Source organism: Rattus rattus, chromosome 9, assembly GCF_011064425.1.
Source record: "Rattus rattus isolate New Zealand chromosome 9, Rrattus_CSIRO_v1, whole genome shotgun sequence".
Lineage (NCBI taxonomy): Eukaryota > Metazoa > Chordata > Mammalia > Rodentia > Muridae > Rattus > Rattus rattus.
In genome coordinates this window covers 13,520,193-13,543,001 of record NC_046162.1, presented here as the reverse complement: position 1 = coordinate 13,543,001, position 22,809 = coordinate 13,520,193, and the positions used below count along the sequence as shown (strand labels likewise).

At 49.6% G+C, this 22,809-nt stretch overlaps 1 protein-coding gene across 1 annotated transcript; it reads left to right on the top strand.

The window, feature by feature from the left end:
* Window positions 1–209: 209 nt before the first annotated feature.
* Window positions 210–16,819, top strand: Mettl22 (methyltransferase like 22). Its single transcript, XM_032913341.1, has 11 exons — window positions 210–296; window positions 3,343–3,478; window positions 6,107–6,469; window positions 8,007–8,047; window positions 8,134–8,278; window positions 9,456–9,527; window positions 9,876–9,929; window positions 10,977–11,057; window positions 12,755–12,857; window positions 14,903–15,071; window positions 16,716–16,819. Exons 2-11 carry the CDS (start codon window positions 3,361–3,363, stop codon window positions 16,749–16,751), a joined length of 1,182 nt encoding a protein of 393 aa, XP_032769232.1. The 5' UTR covers window positions 210–296; window positions 3,343–3,360; the 3' UTR covers window positions 16,752–16,819.
* Window positions 16,820–22,809: the final 5,990 nt, after the last annotated feature.

The following is a 22,809-nucleotide window of genomic DNA, read 5'->3' as shown; positions in this document are numbered from 1 at the left end:
GTGCTGGGCTCTCTACACCACTGAGATCCTTAGCCATATTTAAATTCTTTACAGGAGGGATTCCTGACACCAAAGCGCAGAGCTGTCCCCACTATGGCTGGCTAAATGAACAATCCAAGGAGGTGACAGCTGTGCCTCTTGTGAGCGAAAGCATCAGGTGTTGGCTAGCGGCCGCGGCAGCGCATGCGCGATCCAAGCCACACTTGGGCCACGCCTGCGCAGACCGTCCGTCATGGCGGCTTCCTGAGCCCTACGGCGAGGGTTCCGCGTGCGACTTCAGACCAGGGTCATGGCTGGTAAGCGCCCGGGAGAGGGTGCGGGACCGGGCCGAAGCCAGGGAGCATCTTGGCTTTGACGCCTGAACCCCACTTCCTCCCTCAGTCTCAGTTCCCCCTCTGTATGGGACTTGTCGGATTCCGTACTGGGTGAGGCAGCCCCACTCGGTGTGGAATTCGGAGGGGAAGGAGAGGCCGGGTCAGTGACTGGTTTCTTCAGAGTGCAGTGGCTAGCCCACAAATCAGAGCGACTGCCCATAAGGGAGGAGATCCCTGGAGCCCCTGACGCCGCCCTGCGCGCATGTCAGCCTTTTCCTGCACCTCTGGGCCCTGAATTCTCCAGCTTCCTGGCATTCCCTTTCCCAGCTCCTAATTTGTGATTGTCCAGTGGGAGTGCGTCTCACTTGCCAGGGAGGAGGGGAGTTCTTTCAACCCATGATCCCGGAAGACTGGTTTTGGGAATAATAGTGGCTGTGGGCCCTTAAAGAATCCGTGGGAATCCAACCCCAGCGTCTTGAAGTTGCCTAGACGACATGCCAGCTCCCTCGCAGGAATGAATTTGCAGCCTGTAACCTGCGTCTGCTTTTTCAGCAGTATCCAGGAAGAATTGGACACCTCTCCATAGCTGACATTTTCTGGTGGAAACTGCCTCTGCTATCTCTAAGTAGAGAAACTGGCTCAAGGTCTTTATCCACCATCCCAGCACACTTTTCTATAAACACGATCTTACAGTCACTTACTGTTGACTACTGATCCCTGAAAGGAACGATTGTCTCGTTTAATCCTCACGGGCCCCAAAAGAGGCAGGAATGCCGCCCTTTTTTCAGAATTCTGATTCCTAGGCGAAACTCTTAGAGGAGATACTCATGACCGGCTTGTGGCCTTCTCTCTCAGGCCACATTTTTTGGGAAACCCGCTTAGCTGGTATTTTTAAGTGGAAGAAATCGACTAGAAATTGGTAGTGAATTTGTTTTCCATCTATATGTAAGACAATTTGGTCCTTATATAATTCCCACTTACAGAAAGAGCAGTGTGCATGCATTCTCTGAGGTGTGCACATAACAATACATTCTGTCCTCTTATTCATGCTCCCAAAAATGGCAGAGAAGATTTTTGGACCAAAAACAAAGCCAGAACACTATAGGCAGGAGTCTTGTCTTCCGTTCAGAACTAGGGGAGCCAGTCTACCTCGAACCAGTTGATGGTTAGGGCTAAGCTGTTTCCTCTGCCTAAATCATGTCTGGTTTTTGTTGCCAGTGGTTTTGCCGATGGCTGAGTACTTCCTTTCATTCACATGAAATCTTGCATCGGTTTGATTCCCAGCCCCAGTTCACACCTGCTTGCGTTTTTTTGTTTGTTTGTTTGTTTGTTTGTTTGTTTTTTGTTTTTTTTTTTTTTGTTTTTTTTTTTTTTTTTTTTTTTTTGGTTTTTTCTTTTTTGTAGGAAATAAAGCAAGCTTGGAGCAGAACTTTAACTGGGTTGGTATCATTGCCATTCCCTGGCACTCATTTATGTACAGGAGCTCCAGCTGGGGGTAGTTGGAGCATGAAGACATCTGAATTACGATAGTAAAATTAAGATGTTTCCATCTTCCAGTTGGAAAACCAATGGCGGTCCCTAAGAGTTTGATGACACACAGTTAGTAAGCACACCAACCAGGTAGGAACTGTCCCTGTAGGCAGAGGATAAGGGCAGGTTTTGGTCAAACACTTGAAACCAACCTCCTCATGGCAAAGTCACCTGCCAGTTTACACCTGTTGTGATTGAAGGATTGAACAGGTTCAGAGGGGAAAGTGATTTTCCCCCAGGGTCCATAGCTGAGCGGTAGGGGCCAGAATTTACACCCAGTTGCCCAGCCTCAAGGCCTTCAGACTTCCACTGATTAGTGTTGTGTGATGAGGTAGAACAGCTTGTTGGAAGGAAATCCTTCCTGTTTGCAACCATCGTGACTTGGATATGGCTTTCTGATTGTGGTTGTATAGGAAAGTATTCCTCAGAGACAGGTAGTGAAGTAATTCAGTAGTAAAATGACGAGTTGTCTGCAGTTCCTTCTTAAAGGGTTCAAGGGAGGAAACCTAAGATAGATAGATAGATAGATAGATAGATAGATAGATAGATAGATAGATAGATAGATAGATGATAATAGATAGATACTAGAAGATAGATGATAGATGATTGATAGATGATAGATAGGATAGATAGTAAGTAATATGCTTTACTAGATAAGCTAGATAATATGTATTGATAGATGATTGCTAGATAATACACTATTAGATAAATGGTCTCTTATTAGGTAGATGGTCTCTATTAGATAGATGGGTATATATTATTTGATAGATATTATTAGGAATATGTTCTGTTATTAGACAGATGTTATATTTTGGTCTCTATGAGACAGGGTTTCTCTGTGTAGCCCTGACTGTCCTGAACTCACTCTGTAGACTATGCTGGCCTCCGACTCACAGAGCTCTGCCTCAGCCTGAGTGCTGCTGCCACCACCTAGCTGGGTCTCTATTGTTAAACAGCAATCTCTACTGTTAGATAGATGGTCTCATTACCAGGTAGATAGTCTCTACTATTGAGTAGATAGCCTCTTATTGGGTCTGATGTTTATATTACTCATAGGTAGATGTTCCCTGTTATTAAGTGGGTGCTATATATTATTAGATAGGTACTGTAACTGCACATGACAAAGTGCTAGTTCTCCATCAATCCGGTATGATTGCTTATTGTGCTGTTCCCCCAGCTTCCTTGGCTGTTTGAAAAGTGCAGGCAGTACAGGCCTGTTATCCCACTAAGACCGCAAGCTCAAGCTTGTCTGAAATACAGAATCAGTCAAGGCCAGTCTATCTCAAAATAAAAACAGGGCTGGAGGTGTAGCTTAGCGATGGGGAGCTTGCCAAGCCAGTGCAAAGCCTTAGACCGATCCTCAGCCACAGAAGAGGTGTTGGGGTGTGTGTGTGTGTGTGTGTGTGTGTGTGTGTGTGTGTGTGTGTGTGTGTGTGTGAAGGTGTCATCCAGGAAGATCTTCCAGGATTCCCTTGGACACCTTGCTCTTCTGTCTCAGGTGCATCCCAGAAATAACATGGGCCCAGCCATGGATGAGGTCACCTTCAAAAGCGACACTGTGCTGTCAGATGTCCACCTGTACACCCCCAACCAGAGGCACCTCATGGTGCGGCTGAATGGCGTGGGGCAGCCAGGTAAGATCCAGGCTGCGTGGAGCAGCTTGCTGCCTTCTCTTTTTCACATATGTCTTTTGGGGAAAGACTGGGTTGTTTATCTGTCATCCTTATACCCCTCTCCCCTTTTTTCAACTGAAGCTTTATTGAAAAAAAATGGACAAAGAAAACAAAATTCACCTACAAAATTTAATGAGACCCAAAAGCCTATATGTCTCAGTCAACCTCTATACAGTTAGCCATTTTGTATACGTCTGTACAGAGTAGCCATTCTGAAGCTGTGGAATCTCACATTGGGATTTATGATTTTGCTATTAAATGTTTTCTTTATCCTCCACCTAAAAACCAAAACCAAACAAACAAAATTCCACAATCAGTTCGAACTAGAACAACAGCAACGTTTTGTGTTCTTTAGAGAATCAGGTGTCCTTCATTCAGCATGGCACTTAAGTCCTTCCTTCACTGAGCACGTGCCTGTGCTTTCCTGAGCACCTGCTGAGTGTCACCTCCTGACGAGTACAGACATGCAAAAGTGAGAGAGCCCACAGGCCTCAGGCTGGCTCTGTTCCTTCTCCCTCAGCTTCCTGTCTTTTCTTCTGCACAGGCTTCCTAACTCCTCTTCCTGCATCTTGCAGCCAAGCATAGCTTTTGAAAATACAAACCCAACCATAGCACTGCCCTGACAGGGATCCCCCACCAGTTCCCCATGGTTCTAGGGAACATGTGGCCTTCTCCTGGGCCTCTCCTAGCCAGTGTGCCCACCCTATCATCCTTCCTCTGTGATCTCTGCGACCCCCTTCAATAACTGTCCCAGTTAGATGACACATCATATCAGGCATTGACAAACTACAGCCTGTGTGGCCAAACCTGGGCCTGCTTGTTTGTGTGCTTTATGACCGCAGACAGTTAAGCAGTTGCAGCAGAAATCCTATGGCCCAAAGAGCTTACAATACTTGTTCCTTAACCTGCTGAAGAAGAGATTGGCTGGCCCTTATATGGTGCCACTCTATGTCATACAAAATAAAGTGTTATTGTGTCAGTGACAGGGACCTCACAGTCTGTAATGTTTACTTCAATGTTTGGCCACTACAATCCCTAGATATAAGTCCCTAAGATGCTGCATTCTGGTTTGTATCCCCAGCACCATCGATGGTCAGTGCATGTTTGTTGAGCGGGTGGGTGGGTGGATAGATGAATGGATTGGTGGGTGGTGGTGGATCAGATGAATGAATAGATAAATGGGTCAATGAATAGAGGGTAGATGAGTGGATGGTGATGGACAGATGAATGGATGAGATGAATGAATGGACAGGGTGGATAGACGAATTGATACATGGATGGGTGGTGATAGATAATAGAGTAGATAAGTGGATATGAGGGTAGATGACTGAGTAGATGGAGAAGTAAGATGCATGGGTGGATGAGTAGGTGGGTGGGTGGATGATAGCCTGATACTGGGTGTGATACAGAAGCAGAGCCGCCTGACTGGGCACTGACAGCTAGAAAGGCTCTGTGTAAAGAGCTAGGGAAAGCATCCCAGGAACAGGAAATGGCTGCACACGACAGCAAGGGCTGTCACCAGGTCGTCCCGTGTTCCCTGCTCCTCGGAGATGTTTGCAGTGTGAGAAGGTGATGGCAGTGAGCTGTGCCTGACGTAAAGTCAGGAGAGGGAACAGAGGTAGAGAGGACTGGGACTCTGAGCCACCTCTGTTGACTGGCTTGGCCTTGGCTGGCCTGGGGTAGATTACTCCTTAATCTTGGGATGCAAGTGTAGAAGCAGGCTCAGAGTGGACAGATGCCTGACCCAGCCTCCTGATGTCCGCTCTGAACCCCTCGCTCCTTTTGTTTCTGACATACCTCCCCTGGTACATGCACTCATACTGAAGCCTGCCTCTGACTCTCTGGCTACCTGGTGGTGAGGGATAGTCCAAGTGTTTGTTTGTTTGGTTGGTTGTCTGTTTGGTTGTTGGTTGGTTGTTTGGTTGGTTGGTTGGTTGGTTGGCTGGTTGGGGTTTTTTGACCTAGCATCCTTAAGAAGCACACGAAGCACCAGGCAGATGGGATTTATATCCTGCCTTGGCCACTTAGCAAGCTCACTCACCCTGAGCCTCCCCAGCGTCCATGTCTATGAGATGACCGGTGTGCTCTCTTCACAGTAACTCTGCAGTTAGTCACATGACTCAGGCCCAGTGCCTACACGAGTGCTCACTCAGCAGAGGCTGCTCCATCAGGAGCTGCTGCTCTGGTGGCTTCTGCTGCCCAGATGGTCACTGCTCAGTGCAGCAGCCTCTGCTGCTTAGCCTGCTCGCCCCCCGGCCTCTCCAAGTCTCTCCAGTGAGCTGGGCGTGTGGCTCAGTTAGTAGAGGGCTTGCTTAGCACACACGGCCCTGACTTTTAACACCAGCAACACATGAAAGTGGGTGTCACGAATGGTGCTTGTGTATGACCCAAACACTGGGTTGTAAAATCAAGATCAGGATCGGAAGGTCACCCTGGGCTACATAATGAGTTTGGGGCTAGCTTAGGCTACACGGACCCTTTCTCCAAAGAAAAACTAAAGTGTCCCTAGTGGGCACCCAGACTTCTCAAAGCAGAGGAGGGGACGGCAGACAGCCTTGGTGTCGCTCACTCTGTGTTTCTCACTTACAGTCTTCCTGACCCAGTTCAAGCTCCTGTGGAGTCAGGACTCTTGGACAGACTCAGGGGCTGAGGACAATGGTCCCAGAGCCGTCTCCACAGAGGAGACGCCTCCTGCTGGGTCGGGAAGTGGCCACAGTCATGAGGATTTGTCCCTCCAGGCTGGGGATGACAACACCATCCAGGAAGGGTTGAGTGTTCCCCTGGACGAGGATGGGGACCTGGATGTGGTGCGGAGACCACGGGCTGCTTCAGATCCCAACCCAGCAGAGCCCGCAAGAGACAAGGTACACCCCATGATTCTAGCACAGGAGGAAGATGACCTCGTGGGAGACCAAGCGCGAGAGAGCTGCCCCTACAGCATCATCAAAATAGGTAAATAAAGGTCGTGCTGTGGCCACCAAGGCAGTCACAGAGGCCGTCGGGGCACAGTAGAGCCGTGGATATCAGTTCTGAGTTCAATGAGCTGGGAGCAGGCAGTGCCACAGCCAGCAGAGTCTTCAAATCCTATAGATCTCCTCCCACTAGAGACTCCTCTGAGGCTCCCCATTGCCCTCAGGACAGAATACAAATGACCCAACTTAAAAGCTTGGGTGACACAGTCCTCACTCACCTCTCAACAGCACTGGGCCTCAGACCCTTCTGCGCTCTCCTCACTTCTGGATCTCTGCTGGGCTGCGCGTTCATTCTCTGCTACCAACCTCCGCTCTGTAGCACCTTCCTAACTGTCCAATCCTAGCTCAAGTACTGCTTCCTCCAGAAAGCTCCCCGCTCCTGCCTCAGCTCCCTTGCTCCCTCACCTGGTATGTGGCTTAGACAGAGTTTGTGAGATGCTTGCTGGATCCGGGGAGACAGGAAGCCATGGGCGATCCAGTAGCCAGAGTATGAATGGAGGGGGTATCAGTTCACAGCAACCCGGAGTGGGCCAATCAAATGGGTCAGAAGCTGGCAGCACTGAGAATGAGAGGTGAGAAGTCCCAAGAAAGGGACTCTAATGTCGAGTTCTAATACACAGACAGTATTTTGCAAAGTCTCTTTTTCTCCTTCATCTCATGTTTCCACCCCTTCCCACCATCAGAATCTTGTTCCGGGATATGTCGATCTTCAGAGTGTGAACTACTCACCCTTCTCATGAACGTTTTTTAATTGAAACTTAACTGCGTTGGCTCCTGGTGCAGTTGTTGGCATAAGAACATACTTTAGAAGGAGCTGTATGTATTATTAGCATGTGCATACACTTCAGTTTTAGAATGGAGGTTCGTTCAGGTCATGTGATATAGATATGTACTTTAGCTGGGTTCAGACCTGATGTGCCTTGGTCCCTGGGAACATTGCAGTCATCCAGTGACCTAAATGTCTGGTCAGTTTCCCACCTGCTCCCACCTGCTCCCACCTGCCCCCACCTGCTCCCACCTGCTCCCCACCTGCCCCCACCTGCTCCCACCTGCTCCCACCTGCCCCCACCTGCTCCCACCTGCCCCCACCTGCTCCCACCTGCCCCCCACCTGCTCCCACCTGCTCCCCACCTGCTCCCACCTGCTCCCCACCTGCCCCCACCTGCTCCCCCACCTGCCCCACCTGCTCCCACCTGCTCCCACCTGCCCCACCTGCTCCCACCTGCCCCCACCTGCCCCCACCTGCCCCCTCCTGCCCCCACCTGCTCCCACCTGCTCCCACCTGCCCCCACCTGCCCCCACCTGCTCCCACCTGCTCCCACCTGCTCCCACCTGCCCCCACCTGCTCCCACCTGCTCCCATCTATCAGTGCAGTTCTGTTTCTGCTTCTCTTTTGGTCATTTAACTCTGCCTCCCATCTAGCCTGGAGAGCAGACTGACACATTACCCCCACCTCTGTTTTCTGTCTACTTCCATTTCACAATGGATGCTTCTTTCTTGGTTTCTATCCTGTCCAGAGCACACCATGGCCACGCCCCTGGAGGATGTAGGCAAGCAGGTGGGTAGGCCCCGTCCACTTCCTGTGGCCCCTGAGGGTCTCTCCTGAGCCTTGACTCAACTGCACTGCTTTGTCCTCTCCTGCAGGTGTGGCGGGGCGCCCTGCTCCTAGCAGACTATATCCTGTTCCGAAGGGATCTCTTCCAGGGATGCACCGTACTGGAGCTTGGGGCAGGCACAGGCCTCGCCAGCATCGTGGCGGCCACCATGGCCCACACCGTTTACTGTACAGGTAACAACTCTTGATCTGTACAGTAGGGAGTGGTGTGCTCCATGATTTGTACCAGCTTGAAAAAATGAACAAGGTCACCAGGGGCTAGACACTGGCTGCTCCTGATATCCCCAACTTTCCCAGGTTCTCTCCACCACCACCACCACCCCCAGTGTCTGCAGTGTTCTTCCTGCATGAATGCCAGAAGAGGTCACCATATCCCATTACAGATGGTTGTGAGCACCATGGGTTGCTGGGAATTGAACTCAGGACCTCTGGAAGAGCAGCCAGTGCTCTTAACCACTGATCCATCTCTCCAGGTCCTATATTCTACTTTTTTAAAAAAGGTTGTTTTCTGTTTTTAATTTTGAGACAATCTCACTATGTTTCCCAGCTGACCTGGAGCTTACCATGTAGACCAGGCTGGTCTTGAACTCAGAGATATATCTGTCTCTGCCTCCTAAGTGCTGGGATTAGAGATGCGTTCCACTGTGCCCAGCTTATCATTGTATTGTATTGTATAGTGTGTGTGTGTGTGTGTGTGTGTGTGTGTGTGTGTGTGTTAGGAGTGTGTACATATGAGTACAGGTGCCCTAGAGGGCATAAGATACCCTGGAGCTGGAATTACTATTGGTTGTGAGCCACCTGTGGTACTGAGGACTCTGCAAAAACAGTGTGACATTTTAACCTCGGTGCATACTCTTAAGGAATAACTGAAATCTCTATAATACTTATATAAATATAAATGGAAATGGTGCACTCACACATGCACACTCATACACATGCACATACACACATGTACATGCACACAAACACACCCAGCCAAAATCTTGAAAAGTATTTTTTAAGATCATGTTCCTGTGTCCTTAACAATTATTCTAAATGAGTAAGGAGGTCACCTCACCATTCTGTGTAGCCCTTTGCCACGCACGCCAACCGTCCTGTTCTGTCTGCCATTGTCAACTGCAGCAGTGAGCGCCTCATCTGATGAGTCCTGCCTTAATATTTAAATTTGAAATTCCATCAGACCCACAGAGAAGTTCCTAAGATAACTCAGAATGTGTCACTTATCCTCCATTCAGCTTCCAGAGATGCCATCACCTTAAATGACCGGCCACTAGTGATGGCTCGCCATGAAAAACTGCCAGAGACAGGTGTCATAACCCGTGTGTCATGATGTGCCCTTCTGTCATTCCAGATGTCGGCACAGACCTCTTGGCCATGTGCCAACGAAATGTTGCCCTCAACAGGCACCTGGCTGCCACTGGAGGTGAGGGCCGGGAACAGGGGGTTGGGGTCAAGTGGGGACCACCCAGCAGGCCCAGTGTTGGTGGTAGCTTCCCCTCACATCAGATGAAGGGAAGATGCCAGGTATTTCCTTGGTGTAACACAGCTTCTGCGCCCTGACACTGCGAAGCCTTCCTGACATCCCAGGGCTGATGGACATGCGTTCTGCCCCTCTTCTGTGCATTCGGCTCCCCCATTAGTACTACCATAATCACACAGTCTTGAGCCATCCACCAACCCAGTGCCTGCCCAGATGCTGAGGATGGTGGGGAGTCAGGGCGCTTTTATACCCATTGTGTGCAGTCTTCGAGTTCTGTCTCTGCTTTTGCAGGTGGCGTGGTTAAGGTCAGGGAGCTAGACTGGATGAAGGACAACCTCTGCACGGGTGTGTGCCTCTTGTGTCCCCTTGCTTCAGTGGCTCCTCTGTGGCACTAGAGCTCTCAGCTCTGTGACCTAATTGAGCCAGAGTCCTGGCTACCTCCACAGCCCCACATTTTGTGGAAGGCCTCCACAGGCTGCTGGGCCCTTGACTGCCTGCTGTACACACCTCCCAGGTCACTGTGGGGGAATCAGTTCTGAGTGGGAGTGGAGAGAGAGACCAGCACTCAGAGGCCAGGGCACAATCCCAGGTCAGTGACCTGGGCCTAAACTGCTTCCCAGAAAGCATAGTGAGTGGCTGCAAGAGTTTCTAAATCCTTCACAGACGAAGTCATACCTGATGCTTGATACAGCAGTTCCTCCCCGTCAGTGAGGAAACTCTGTGCCTGTCCCCTGCCAAGCACACTGTGCAATGACCCTTTGACCCTTGGCCTTCCCAGACATCTTCTGAGAGAAGTTTTAGTAACCTTTCTGTAGACATAAACACTGAAATTCAGAGTGACTTGACCAGTTTCCTGGTGTCACACAGTGAGTAGGTTGGGATGGTGATTGACAGATAATGGTCTCACAGGGCTCCTGAGAAGGGGCAAGTGAGGAGAGAACCTACTTGCCCCTCACTGGTGGGAGGTACCCTTTACCTGGGTGGCTGTTCCTAGGTACAAGTCAACCTGTCTTCAGACCCACCCCTCATCCTCCACCCCCCCCACCTCACCCACCCACCCCCCACCCCACCCCTCATCCTCCACCCCCACCCCACCCCCCCATCATCCCCCCACCCCCACCTCACCCACCCACCCCCATCCTCCACCCCCACCTCCCCCATGTCCTCCATCCCCTCCCTTCCTCCCTTCTTTCTTTTTGTGCAACAAAAGCCTCATTAGTAGCCACGTCTGAGCCGGCACTCACAGAGATCTGCCGAGTGCTGGAATTACCAGGGTGCACCACCACACGCAGCTCAGCCTGGTCTCTTGCCCCAATGCTTCCTCAGTCAGTTTGCAGTAAGAGCTGGTGGCCAGCACAGGAACAGGCCACTCAGTCCTCTCTTCTTTGGTAGATCCCAAAGTCCCCTTCAGCTGGTCGGAAGAAGAAATCGCTGACCTGTATGACCACACCACTGTGCTGCTTGCAGCTGAAGGTGAGACGGCCCTCTGCCATCCTGTGTCCTTGTCATCACCTGTGTGTCACAGCATCCCCTGGGGTAGGCGATACAGGGGAAGCAGGGATGTTACACGTTCTGGGATGGACACCTGTTTCCACCCAGGAGTCCGGATGCAGTTAACAGCCCGGTGCTCTTCGCTATCTGTAGGGCCAGGCCACACGGAATCCCCCAGAGTATTTTGTCTCTCCCGGACTTTCCCTCCCTAGACTTCATCTTCAGTTTTGTTTCTCAGTCAATAGAGAGATGGCATATACTTAGTAGCTTGATGGCATCTGGAATGACCTAGACCACCCCAGATCCTCCTGTAAGCTCTTAAGGTAGAGAACCCATTTTTATGGAAGAGATCACATGTCCTTTGCAGAGGAATTTTGATGCAGTCACACCTTAAGCTTTATTGAGATAATTGCCACCAGGAGGCCTTTCCCAAAGTTTTACTGTACTTAAGTATGTCTAAGTATGGCTGGAGAGATGGCTCAGTTGTTAAGAGCACTGACTGCTCTTCCACAAGTCCCAAGTTCAATTCCCAGCAACCACATGGTGGCTCAAAACTATCAAATCCGATGCCTTCTTCTGGTGTGTCTGAAGAGCATGACAGTGTTCTCATACATAAAATAAATAAATCTTTTTAAAAAGAAATATGTCTAAAGCAACCTGCCCAGTGGCAGACTTATACATCTGAACCAACATCAGCTAACTAAGTCCTGTTGAACTGGATGTCCTTCTTGCTCACATGGGTCGTTACTCTGCCAGCTCTGGTGTTTGCAGGGAGCCCCAACCCCTGGCCTCCTCTGAGTGATTTCTTCAGGGGAGGTATCAGTTTAGCACCTGCCCTGCAGAGGGAGGCACCAGCAGCCAGAGAATGGTTCCTTCAACTTTATCTCAATAAAGAAGATGAGTTTGGTGGGAGTTATTTACTGACAAACAGTGGCCCTCTGTGTGTCCTCAGAGTCACTACCCCAACTTGCCAAGCTCCTATTTTGTAAGCCTGTCAGTTCACAGCAGAATTGATGAAGACTTATGTCCATTGCAGTGAAGGTCACTTCAGGCCCAGATGCGTAAAACACACACACGCGCGCACAAACACACACACACACATACACATGCAAACACATATACAAACACATGCACACACACATATACACACACAGACACACACACATACACACGCACACACATATACACACACATGCACACACACATATACACACACGCACACACATATACACACACAGACACACATACATACACACGCACACACATATACACACACAGACACACACACATACACACGCACACACATACATACACATGTACACACACAGGCACACACACGCATTCTAGGAAGACCATAATATTCATGCTGCTCCATCCTCACCCTTCTGAGTGTCTCAGCAAACTGTCCAACCGTGAAGAGGCTGGCTCTGATTTTCTGTGGCCTGCCATGTAGATCAGCTCACAGCAGCACTCTGTGAGAGATTCTAGGCAGGACTGAAGGAGAAGGAGCCTCACTCTTAGAGAGCTCTTAGAGACACCCTAGAAGCACCTGTCCACAGCATGCCTCCTCAGTGGCTATTGCTTGTGGTGAGAAGGAGCCACTCTGTGCTGTCTCCATGAGTGGTTTTGAATGGATCTCTCCCAAAGGTACACTTTTTCCTAACCCCTTCTTTCCACAGTGTTCTACGATGATGACTTAACCAACGCTCTGTTTCACACATTCTCCCGACTCGTCCACAGACTGAAAAATGCCTGCACCGCCATCTTGTCAGTGGAAAAAAGGTGAGCTATGCTGCCCCGCGGCTGCACCCCTCACATCCCTCACTGCGGTATGGCTGCAGTCACTGTGTGTGTCATACGCCTACTGTGTGCTCTGGGGCTCTTCCCTCATCTCCCTCCCCTCTTTTAGTCTTTGTTGGACTCTATTGTCAGATGGAGCAGGGAGGGTGATGGTCTCAAAGCCACAGGGAGATGGTGTCAGGAGGGGACCTGCCTGAGGCCAGTCCCCTGGCCACTGGCCCTGCTTCCTGCTGTCTCCCACAGGCTGTTGTCCTTAAGGCCTGCTGTTGTTAGCATCACTTTTACTGTTTTTCTATGAGAAAGATGTTTTCTGTGTTCCTGCGTCTTCCACAAAACTTAAAAATGAAAAGTTGAAATGGTTACTGATAAAAATAGGGAGGAGGGTTCTCTGGTGAAGCCACGCATTCCCTCACAGCCCTTGTGTCGTGTGTTAGACCCTGCACAACATCTCCTGGCTTTGGCTTTGCTGCTCCCACACCAGATTCTCAGTCAGAGCTAAACCTGGGGCTGTCATCCCAGCTTGTTTATAGCAGGCTTCTCCTTCAGACACAGTGACCAGGAGAAGGAGAGGCCCTTGTCTTGATTCCCCCTCTACAGTCTGTAAACAAGAGACTTGGGGCAGACAGGAAAAGCTGAATTCTAGAAATGATGTTTAAAGAGTTGGCTGGGCACTTGGGAGATGGCACTGGAGGGTTGGGAACTCCAGGCTCCAGGCCAGCCTCAGCTACATAGTGAATTTCAGGCCAATAAATTACCAACCATAAGACCCTGTCTCAAAAAACAATAACCAAACAAAAAGTTGTTAATTTCATTTTGAAGAAGGAACCGTTATCTTTTCCAGACATGTGCAGACATTTGCTGGAGAATTGCTGGGGCATCTGGCATTTGCTTGATAATGAGTGAGATGGGAGGGACTCTGGGAAAATGGGGGACAGAGTGGCCCAGAATCCGCAATGGCTGAAGCTGGCCATGGCAACTGGTTACACAGTTCTCCATTGCTTGAATGTTTGAGATTTTTCACAATAAAAGATTTGAGGGGGGCTGGAGAGATGGCTCAGGGGTTAAGAGCACCGACTGCTCTTCCTGAGGTCCTGAGTTCAAATCCCAGCAACCACATGGTGGCTCACAACCATCTGTAATGGGATCTGATGCCCTCTTCTGGTGTGTCTGAAGGCAGCTACAGTGTACTCATACAATAAAATAAAATCTTAAAAAATAAATTAAAAAAAAAAAAAGATTTGAGGAAGGGAGGGAGGGAGGGAGGGATCACGGAGCTGGTTCAGCAGGTGGAACACTAGTTAGACAAGGATGCGCATCCCAGCACCCATCAAAATGCCAGCAGGTGTGGCCTCCAGATCTCAAGCCTGGGTGCAGTGCAAGGCAGGCCTTGTGTCAACATAGAAGGTAAAAGAGAATGCCAACCTCTGGTCTCCACACTTATACACTCACAGACATACCCTATAAACACATGAAAACACACACATAGAAACGTATGCTGCATACACATGTGAAGAGAAAAAGAAAGGAGAGACAAATGGAGAGGGTGAATGTAATGTAAATCGTTTTACAGATTCTGCTGTCCAAAGGTGCAAATGGTGGTGCCCCCTCTCCCTGTCTGCTTCCTCCCTCCCTTTCCCTCCCCCTCCCTTTCCCTCCTCCTCCCTACCCCCCCATCTCTCTCTCTCTCATCTCTCATCTCTGCCTTTGTTCCCAGTGTGCTCAGTGTCTCCCTCTGCCACAGCCTGGTGTTTCCCAATCCCATAATCGTGCCCAGTCCTCAGCACCCAGCCAGCAGATCTGCCCAGAATCCATTTGCAGGAACTGGTACGCAGAGTGCCATCTTGGCAGCTGAGGTCAGCTTCCCATAACCACATCTGTGAAGCAGAGTCAGTAGCCGGTCTGGCGATGCGAGCAGCGTAGACACCTAAGGCAGCCCCAAGATCATGCACTGAGCAGGAAGCAAGCTGTGAGGATGGAGCTGAGCTCTTCTGGCCATGATGTGTATGCTGTTGCTGGTCAATCCACAGGTTCAACTTCACACTGAGACACTTGGACGTCACGTGTGAAGCCTACGATCACTTCCGTGCGTCCCTGGACTCACTGGAGAAGCTGGCTGATGGCAGACTGCGCTTCCTGGTGGAGCCTGTGGAGGCCTCCTTCCCGCAGCTGCTCGGCTATGAGCGCATCCAGCAGCTGGTAGATGCAGCCCATGAGGGTGGTGGGAAGCAAAGCAATGGGGCAGGCCCTACCGTCCCATCTACGGTCTGCCCCAGGGGGAGGGGGAGCTGCAGGCCTAACCCTGTGATCTCTGAGGGGGAGCAAGGGTGGGGGGAGCTGCAGGCCTAACCCTCTGAGGGTGGGGAGGGGGGTGTTAACCTGTTCTCAGCAGCCACATGGCCACAGCAGCTCTGTGACTAAGTCTCATGTTCTCTACGGCAGTTAAGACGCCAGAGGAAGGGGTGGGGTGGGGGCAGCACCAGTTACTCTCCCCCTTACTGAAGCGACATGGGTAGCCAAAGCAACTCCAGAAAGCAGCTTTATTCTGGCTCATATCCAGAGGGTACAGTCATCATGACAGGGAAGACTAGGCCACAGGAGAAGGTGGCAGCTGGTCACATTGTGTCTATTCTCAGGAAGCAGGGAACAGGAAGTAGGGCTAGCCTGTACACAGTGACCCGTTTCCTCTTCCTCCTGTAAGGCTCTACCTCCTAAAGGCTTCACAGGCTTCCTAACCAGGGTGTCCAGATGGGAACCAAGTGTTCAGACACATGAGCTTCTGGGAGACATTCCCAATTCAACCAGCACAGGGCAGAAGGTCATTGGGGAGCAGTAAGTCAGAGGGAAGGATCTGGGAGTGCTGAGGACGCTAGGACCCCACCATGAGGAAGGGGACTTTGACCTGGCTCCCACCTTGAGGGCAGCCCTTCACAGTTGGGATGAGAGCTGCAGGAGTGAGAAGCAGCTGCTGACTTAATCCACAGTCAGAGCAGAGAGTGGATGCTGGCGCTCGGTTCCTTTCTCCTTTTTACTAAGTCAAGGGCCAGCCCTTGGGACAGCACCACCCACGTACAGGGCGAGCCTTCCCACCTTAGTTTACCAATCTAGACACTCTGCCATAGACACGCCCAGAGGTTGTCTCAGTGATTCTAGATCCTGTCAGATTGAAGGTTTTAACCATGATGCTAATGGTCACGTTTGCTCTAAGAAGTCTTGCCCCTCTGGCCAAGCATGAAGGCTCATACTAAGCTCTTGATAATCCTGCTGCAGTTGTAGCCAGCATGTGTCAGTGCCACATACCTTTGTCCCCTGTCTTAGCACACTCAGCCAGGAACTGGCAGATCTGGGTCGGATGGCATCTTAGAGCAAAAGCGCCTGCTATTACAGCTTCTAAACCCAGCACTTAGAGTAAATCTGAAAACCCAAAATTACCCTGAAAATTACCAGGAGCTGGGTCCACAGAAGTCCATGTGGCATCTCTTGTCCTTTGCCTTTTGGTTGCGGAGCTCAGGCCTTGTCCTCAGGAGAGGGAAGACAGTATCGGGAGGGCCAGCTTCCTCACACTCCTTCCTGTGTTCCTTGTTAGGAAGTGGAGTACTGCAGAGTACAGTGCTTAAGGCCCCCAAATGGCAAGACTGGCCACTTGCTGTCATTCCTCAGTCTCTTGTGACAATGTGACAAACCAGTATCCTGTAGCTAGTTCCAGATTGGTCTACCCCGCCACTGTGCCACCGTATAATGGCCAGAGTCTCAGAGACAGAAGGAGTAGCTCCTGGCCCTGCCCCGGTGTGGTATGGCTCTGCTTTGTGACGCCTCAGACTCTCTCGTTTCTGTGTGTTACAGGAGCTCTGGAAGATCGTCGTCGAGCCAGCAGCATGAGTCACCTCTGTGACCTCTTGACTATTATCTTAATGTATTTCAAATAAAGACAAACCCTCAGCCATCTTGCCCCTGAGATGCTGTCATTTTAAATACAGTGAGTGGCCCTTGCTTGACCCTAACTGGTTCCTGGGGCCCATCACTGCCTATAACAATAGCCCAAAAGTTAATTGCACAGAGCGTGGTGGCTTAGCTCTCTCCCACTGTCACACAGCTCCTAAGTGCTCCCGAGCCACTTGGTCAGAGTAAGCAAACGCTGTCTGTCTGCTCTGGTTATTTCCACAGTGTACTCCCCAGGGAGGGCCATGGCTCTGCCATCACTTCCATGCTCCCTCTGCTCCCAGGACTAGTCACTCGCCCAGCATGCGTGAGATCCTGGGTTCCGTTGAAAACTACATAGAGGTGGGCCGAGATGTAGCTCAGTTGGTGGGGTGCTTGTCTAGCAGATACACAGCACCCCTGAATTTCTCCCTAGCACCACATACAATGGATGTGGCAGTGCATGGCTGTAAAGGACACGAGAGAAGACTGCCGGACCATCCATTGGATGTGCTACTGCATCCTAAATCTGTGCTCACGAAGCACGGGCAGCAGCATCTTTGGATTTGAGGCCAGCTTGGTACAGAGTGAGTTCTAGGACACCCAAGGAGGGCTACACAGAGAAACCCTAGCATGGATAATTAGCCAGCCAGTGACTACAGCAAGTTTTCTGAACCCAAGTACAGTCCTGAGTCTTTAAGCATAAAATCCACATCCCGTGTTGACACACCTCCATTAGCAAGAACAGCCAGAGGTGGATGTACAGAAACCAAAGGCAAGGTTGGCACTGTCTCAGAACTATGGACTGCGGTCATTTTGATAGATAGTGCTGTCTGCATGCTGGGTTCCAAGGACAGAATGGTACTTGTGTTGTGGAGATCAGTTGTGCCACGGTCAAGGCACTCAGGAGGTTGAGGCAGGAGAATGAAAGTTGAAGGTTGGACTGCTGCAATGACTGCTTATAGCAGAGCATGAGGACCTGAGTTCAAATCCCCAACACCTACATAAACTCTAGGCACGGCCTGCACAGGGGAGCAGGGGCAGGCAAAGACGACGGGCAGATACCTGGAACTCATGGGCCATCCAACCAAGACAAACAAGTAAGCGCCAGGTTCTGCGCGAGTCCTTATCTCAAAACGAGGTGGAAGCAACTGAGGAAGACGCCCGATAGCAACCTCTGCCCTACAGGTATTGAGTGGACACTGAGGAAGACCGGCAGAAGCTCATTGGCCAGCCAATCGGCCAACTCCGGGAGCTTCAGGTTCAGAGAGAGGCTATAAAGGTAGAGATCAACAGAGGAAAGTCCCAGCTTCAATCTGTGGCCTCCACAGACATTGACATAGATGTGCACACATGTGTGTGCAGGTGAACATATACCATAAAACACACCAGTTTCTCCCTCTAAAATAAAATGCTCTTCAAGACACCCCACAAAGGGCCAGGCATGGTGGCACATACTTTAATCCCAGTACTCGGGAGACAGTGGCAAGTGGATCTATGTGAATTTGAGACCAGCCTTCAGGGCTATGCAGAGAAACCCCATCTCTAAAAACAAAGGGTCAGAGAGGAGGCCCAGTGAGTGAATTCCCTAACCCCAATCAATAGACTGCCCTCAGCTTCCTCACTTAGCCCCCGAGGGCTGGCCACTTTTATATCTAGGCTGTCCTAAGAGCTTCTTCCTGGCACAGCCCAGAATTCATCTTTGCTGTAATTCACTGCGCTATGAGAACTTCCCATCCTAGTCCAGCTTCTGTTTTACAGCCTCCAGAGAGCTTCTGCCAGAGCTCACTTGCAGTGATATTTCAGAGTCATCAAACCATTGAGATACATGCTAGGTAATTAACCCAGGTCATTGGACTCAATTCTTTCTTGACATGTTCTAACATTCCCTGAGAAATATATGGCTCGAGGAGATGACATGGGTGCTCAACCATGGCCTGAACAGAAAGGTTGTTCAAGTCAGCAAAGCATGGTGCTGTATCCCTCTGCTCCCCACCAGCTTCTCAGACGAGAATCAGCAGGGGTCCAGATGCGACCATTGCGAACCTGGTTCCGAGACAGGGTCTCACTCGGCAATTAACTCTGCCCACGGAGCGGTTCATGATGCTGGTCCAGAGCATGTGGGCAACACCGAGACTGTAGTGTGTCACTCCTGTGTACAGACACGCTCAGGGCTTGGGATTTGAGTCAGTTTCTAGAATGCTTGCCTGTCATGCATGAAGCCTTGAGTTTAGTCTCCAGCACTGCGTAAAACTGGGCACATGTCTTTAATCCAAGCACTGGGAAAGGTGGAGGGGAGACAATCACAAGTTCAGGGTCAACGTTGACTGTAGAGTAAGTCCGAGGCTAGCCCGTGCTGCATGAGACGGTGTCTGAACAGCAGTGAAGGCTCAGTCAGTAATACTTAAGCATAAGGACCTGAGTTTGGTCCCCAGGCACGGTGGCACTCACCTCTAAGCCCAAGTCTGAGGAAGCAGAGGCGCAAGGATCTTCGGGGCTCACAGGCCAGACAGCCTAGCCTGATTGTTGAGTTTCAGGCCAGTGAGAGACCATTTCAAAAAAGCAAGATTAGGGAGATGGCTCAGCAGCGTAGATCACTGGCTGCTCATGCAGAGGACCTAGATTGGATTCCCAACATCTCTCAACCTTCCATAACTAGTTCTAGGGGATCTGATGCCCTCTCCCTCTTCTGGCTCCTTCAGGCAGTGTGTACATATGCTGCATATACATACATACATACACACACACACACATACATACACACATACGTGTGTGTATGTGGGCAAAGCACTTGTATGTACAAAATTAAATATTTAATATTAAAATGAACAAGATAGGGACCAGTGAGATGACTTAGCAGGTAAAGGTGCCTGGATTTGCTGAGTTTAATCCCCAAGGAACCACATGGTAGAAGGAGAGACCCAACTCCTGCAAGTTGTCCTCTTGACTTCCACATACATGCCGTGCATGGCACATGTATGCCCACATACATAGATACATACAGAAAGAGGGAGGACGGGAGAGAGTAGATTGAAAAAATTTAAAGAAAAACCTGCTAGGAACTGTCCTGTGGAACAATGCTCAAGGTTGACCTCTGTGTCTGGCCTCAACATGAACACATATACCACCAGCAACCACCCCAAAACATACATACATACATACATACATACATACATACATACATACACACACGTATGTATGTATAAGCTGAGCGTGATGTACATACCTGCCCCTACAACCCCAGCATCTGAGAGAAGGAGACAGGAAGACTAGAAGACCAAGGCCAGCCTCTGCCACATAGCAAGTTCAAGGTCAGCCTATAATAGACCCTATCTTAATATATACTAACTCTAATAGGGTAGACTCAGGTCCACGTCCTGGATCTCCTGCCTACCACCCAGGTGGCCTCTGGCAAGTGCCCAGGCCTCTTTTAGCATCAGATTCATCAGTGAAGAAGTAAGACTCCTTTCTCCAGGGCACCATGAGGATCTTCATTGGGTGATTTAAGGTTCTGACACTGGGGACGCTTCAGTGGGTGACAGATACTGTGCTAGTGTAAAACGTTCTTGGCTTGCACACAATTGACTTGTGTGATCTATGCATTTCACTGTTTGGCATCATGGCCTCCTATATGGAAGGCAAGCACTCACTAAATGAAATGGCTCGTGTTTAATCCCCCGTTCCAAAAGAAAGTTGAGAAGCAGTGACACACACCTTTAATCCCAGTACTTGGGAGGCAGAGATGGGTGGATATCTGAGTATTTGAAGCCAGCCTGGTCTACATTGTGAATTTCAGGACAGCCAGGACAACATAAAGAGAGACCCTATCTTAAAAAAAAGAAGAAGAGGAGGAGGGCTGGAGAGATGGCTCAGTGGTTAAGGGCACTGACTGCTCTTCCAGAGGTCCTGAGTTCAAATCCCAGCAAGCACGTGATGGCTCACAACCATCTGTAATGGGATCTGATGCCCTCTTTTGGTGTGTCTGAAGACAGCCTCAGTCTTCATATAATAAATAAATAAATCTTTAAAAAAAAAAAACAAAAAAACAGAGAGAGAGAGAGAGACAGAGTCAAGGAAACTATAATACCAATGCCCTCTCTCTGTGGCTCCCTTTAGTTCTTACTTTGAAGTCACTGTGACCAGGATCTCTATATAGCCCTGGCTGTTTAGCCTTGGCTGTCCTGGAACTCTCTCTGTAGACCAGGCTGGCCTTGAACTCAGAGATCTGCCTGCCTCTGCCTCCAGAGTGCTGGGATTAAAGGCGTGGGCCACATATTTTGTTACAGTCAGTATGTTGTTTCTGAAGTGGCTTTGTTTTAATGTGTCTGAGTGTTTTTCCTGCATCCATGCTAAGCACCGTGTGCATGCAGTGTCCACAGAGGCAAATAAGGTGTCCAGTGCCTCGAGCTGGATTTAAAAACAGTTGCGAAACATCCTGTTATGTGCCGGGAACCTGGGTCCTCTGGAAGTGCTCCTAACCACTGAGCCATCACTCCAGCCTCCCAGGTTGTTTTGTTTTTAACTGATTAAAATGATAAAATATTGGGGGGCAAATCTCTGACTCCAAGGCGAGCCTGATCTATATAGTGAGTTCCTAGAAAGCCAGAGCTCCACAGGGAAACCCTGTGCAGGGTGGGAAAGGAAGGTATAAATTCACTGCACATGCATCAAAGCAGCCCTCTCCCAAGTGACAAGTCCCAAGCAAGTGGCTTAAACCAACCATTCTTTTTTAAATATGGCTCTGTTGCCAATTTAGAAAAGACAAAACAAGTTTGGCCCAAAGATTCCAGAAAGACTTGAAGAAAGAGGTTGGCAGACCAGTTCTCAGGTGGATTTGGACCTACAAGATCCTGTACTCAGCAACAGCAAAGTATGTACAATGATTTAACACTGACTCTCCTCTGTCACTCAGGGTGTTCAAAGCCACCCTGAGATAGAGACACCCCCGGGGTGGGGGGCTGACTTTTGCATTCATCTCCCAGCCTGACGCTGTAAGCAATCATTCTGCGAATGTCTCTCAGAATCTCTGTATGTGCTGGGTATTTGACTAGGAACTACATGGACATGGGGGAGGGGCTTCCACCTCTCACCAGGGAGCTACACCCAACAGAGCATCTGATGATATGGTCCTTAACGGGATTCCACCCCAGCTTGCCACGGGGTGATTGGTATGCTGTTTTGCTACACTGTTAGGGTATTGGGCAAATTAGGTGGTACTAAGTGTTTTCTGTTGATGTATTTTCAACCTAATAGCAGGTCTGTGGAGACAAGACTTTACAGTTAACTATAGATAATGTCAGGGAGCTTCAGGGTGACTCGATGCTCAGAAGTGAGGTGTAAGGTAACCTTAGACCAAAACCTTTAACAAGAGCATTTTATACATTTTTTATTAGAATGTGTGAGTTTTACAACACCATAAAACTAAGGCCACAAGTTGTTTTTCTGCATTGGTCAATAGTTCCCATGGAAACCGTGATTTTTGCCCACTAGGACATTTACTGGGTTTATGTCTCATAGTGTTTGTGCCTCATTGTTTGCCCCAACCCCCATTACCTATAAAAATCCCTGGGTTCTCATGTCCTTTGGTGAACATTTTCCTGTCTAGTCCTTCATTGGTAAAATAAGACTTTGATATGTGTTATCTCTCACTTTTTTAAAGGCAGCCTCATCTAGCTCAAGCTGACCTCGAATTCACTAGATAGCTGAAGATGGCCTTAAAGTTATAATCCCCCTGCCTCCATTTCCTGAGTACTAGGATTATAGACCCACCAGCACATCCAGTTTATGTGGTGCTAGGGATAGAAGCCAGGGCTTCTTGGATTCGAGGCAACAGAACTGCAGTCCCTGACTTGTTCTTGATCCCACCTTCCAGATCACCAGGAAAAGATTCTTGGAGAGAGACTCCTCCCACTATGATCCAAGGTTGGAGAACAAACTGTATTCCTGCTGGCGCCTGGAACAATTCTTACCACGAGGTGGCATCCTAACTTCAAAAATCAACAATGGGGTGCATGAGAAC